This window comes from Triticum aestivum, chromosome 2D, assembly GCF_018294505.1.
Source record: "Triticum aestivum cultivar Chinese Spring chromosome 2D, IWGSC CS RefSeq v2.1, whole genome shotgun sequence".
Taxonomy (NCBI): Eukaryota; Viridiplantae; Streptophyta; class Magnoliopsida; order Poales; family Poaceae; genus Triticum; species Triticum aestivum.
The window spans coordinates 619902186-619905549 of NC_057799.1; the positions used below are offsets into that span (position 1 = coordinate 619902186).

General features: G+C 48.4%; 1 protein-coding gene across 1 annotated transcript; it reads right to left on the reverse strand.

Moving 5' to 3' along the window:
* Positions 1–2573: 2573 nt before the first annotated feature.
* Positions 2574–3152, reverse strand: LOC123050458 (rust resistance kinase Lr10-like). The gene has a single exon (XM_044473247.1). It carries the CDS (start codon positions 3150–3152, stop codon positions 2574–2576), a length of 579 nt encoding a protein of 192 aa, XP_044329182.1.
* Positions 3153–3364: the final 212 nt, after the last annotated feature.

Consider the following 3364-nt stretch of genomic DNA (forward strand, 5'->3'; position numbering starts at 1 on the left):
AGCCAGACGGGACCTTCATACTGCTCAGGCATTCAAAAAAAATGACCTTCTCTTCTTTGGTAAGAGCGTAGCTGGCACGACCTTGAAACCATTCCGGATGCCGGTCATCTGGGTCTTTCAAAAGTTGCTGGTCCTGCCGTGCTTCCTTTGTATCATTTGTCTTCCCATACACGCCCAAGAAGCTTAGCAGGTTCATGCAAATATTCTTCGTAACATGCATCACGTCGATTGCAGAGCGGACATCTAGGACTTTCCAATATTCTAGCTCCCAAAATATAGATTTCTTCTTCCACATGGGTGCGTGCCCGTCAACTCCCCGCGGAACTGATTGTCCGCCAGGACCCTTTCCAAAGATGACTTTCAAATCCTTGACCATATCAAATATCTCAGCACCAGTACGTTCCGCAGGCTTCGGCCGGTGATCTGCCTTGCCGTTGAAATGCTTGCCTTTCTTTCTTACGTTATGATTTCGGGGAAGAAATCGACAATGACCCAGGTACACGTTCTTCTTACAATTACCCAAACGTACACTTTCAGTCTCATGTAAGCAGTGCGTGCATGCATTGTATCCCTTATTTGTCTGTCCCGAAAGGTTACTGAGAGCAGGCCAATCGTTGATGGTTACAAAAAGCAACGCTCGTAGGTCAAATTCCTCTTCTTTGTGCTCATCCCAGACACGTACACGAGGTCTGCCCCATAACTGTAAAATTTCATCAACTAATGGCCTTAGGTACACATCGATGTCGTTGCCGGGTTGCTTTGGACCTTGGATGAGCACTGGTATCATAATGAACTTCCGCTTCATGCACAACCAAGGAGGAAGGTTGTAGATGCATAGAGTCACGGGCCAGGTGCTATGGCTGGAGCTCTGCTCGCCAAAAGGATTCATGCCATCAGTACTTAGACCAAATCTTATGTTCCTTGCGTCAGCTGCAAAATCTTTGAACACTCTGTCGATCTTTCTCCATTGCGTTCCATCAGCGGGGTGTCTCAACTCCCCGTCGGACTTACGGTCCTCTTTGTGCCATCGCAACGACTTGGCATGCTTTTTGTTCCTGAACAGACGTTTCAACCGTGGTATTATAGGAGCATACCACATCACCTTGGCGGGAACCCTCTTCCTGGGTTTCTCGCCCTCAACATCGTCACCAGGGTCATCGCCTCTGATCTTATAACGCAATGCAGTGCATACAGGGCATTCATTCAAATTCTCGTATTCACCGCGGTAGAGGATGCAGTCGTTAATGCATGCATGTATCTTCAAAACCTCTAAACCTAGAGGGCAGACAACCTTCTTTGCTTCGTACGTACTGGCGGGCAACTCGTTATTCTTCGGAAACATATTCTTCAACATTTTCAGCAAATTTTCAAATGATGAGTCACCTACACCTTCCTGTGCCTTCCATTTTAGCAAATCCAGTGTGCAGCCCAGCTTTTTCAGACTATTATCGCATCCTGGATACAACGACTTTTTGTGATCCTCTAACATGCGATCCAAATTCTCCCTATCCTTGTCAGTTTCGCAGCGTCTCCGTGCATCAGCAATGGTCCGACCAAGATCATCAGCGGGCTCATCATGTGCCTCTTCTTCACCTTCACCTAACCCTTCCCCACCTTCAGCATCATCCTCCATGAAAGTATCACCGAAATGATCATGATAGTTGTCATCGATATCATCCCCTTCTTCATCTTCTTCCATTCTAACCCCTCTTTCTCCATGCTTGGTCCAACAATTATAGCTTCGCATGAAACCGTGCCGAAGCAGGTGCATGTGAACGTCTCTTGAGGAGGAGTAACCCTTCTGATTCTTACAGACAGCACATGGACATATAATAAAACCTTGCTGCTTGTTCGCATTTGCCACTACGAGGAAATCTTTCAAACCCGTAGTGAACTCGCCGGAGAGTCGGGGACCGTACATCCATTGCCGATTCATCTGCATTATTATTATATAAAGTATATAATTAACCATCATGCATTTGTTAAACTAACTAGCTAGAAATAATACAAATTAAACAATGAACTACACACATGCATATTTTATCAATGACACATGAAAGGTTCAAGTTGCTAACCGCGATCACGGAGGAAAAATAAATGAGAAAGCTCAAGTGTGGCTCGGACACTTCATATCATGTTTGTTTCATGCTCTCGGGCATTTCATCGAACACCTTGTGTGCATAGGAGGAACCAAAAGCAAACCCACCACCCCCCTTCTGAATTGTGGCTAAGTGAAGTGAGCTGAGTCCTATATATAGGGATGGGCCTTTAGTCCCGGTTGGCCTGGCCAACCGCGACTAAAGGCCTTCGGGCCAGCCTGAGGACCTTTAGTCCCGGTTGGCCAGGCCAACCGGGACTAAAGCCCCTCCCGTCCGCCAGCTGTCGACCGAGCGCGCTGGGCCCAGATAGTTGGTCGCGGGTCTCCTCCCGAACCGCGACTAAAGACCCCTTTGGTCGCGGTTCGATTATTTTAGGGACTAATGGGGGCGTATGGAAGCCTCTTTTTCTACTAGTGACTGCAACTTTTCACAAGTTTACCATCACCTCGTAGTACAATATTACATCAAAAAAATTCAGTCATCCTCTTCTGAAACGCCATTCAGCTCAGAGCAGAAATGGTAGGACCCCACTACAGGGGTGTGCCCATCGTCACAGAAGAAAGGCCTTGAGGGCAACTGCAGGCCATCCACGCTGCCTTCGAGCATCTCTATGACTTCGCTCATCGCTGGCCGATCGTGACACTGAACCTGGATGCAACATAGCCCAACAAGGCACAGTTTCCTCTCCAACTCGTGCATCTCAACAGATATCTCGCCCAGATCCTGTTTGCTAAGCCGTTCATACACCCAGGATGGGTAGAATGCCCGGCTTGAGTTCGCTGCTGCGTCCGGGTCAGCGTTCCTCCGCCCTCCTGCCATCTCCAGCATCAGCATCCCGAAGCTGTAAACGTCAGACTTGTTCGATATGACGCCGAAGCTGCGGGATATCATCTCAGGAGCTATGTACCCGATGGTTCCCCGCAGGGCGCTCAACGGCACAAAGTTGTTGTCCCTTGGGTATAGCTTGGCAAGGCCGAAGTCGGCAACCTTTGGGATGAAATCGATGTCAAGAAGGATGTTGTGCAGCTTGATGTCAAAGTGCAGAATCTGCATGTCACATCCTTGATGCAGGTAGTTGATCCCCCTGGCAATGCCTAAGGCGATTTCATTGAGCTTGTCCCAGGTCCAGCTTTTTTTTTAGGTCAATGAGGAGGACGCATCCTCCTGCTGAGCTAGACAAGGCTCTCTCTCTCTCTCTCTCTCTCTCTCGCCGCTACGGACAGTTCGTCCAGAGCTAGCAGCGACGAAAGCTGTAGTGTTTTTCT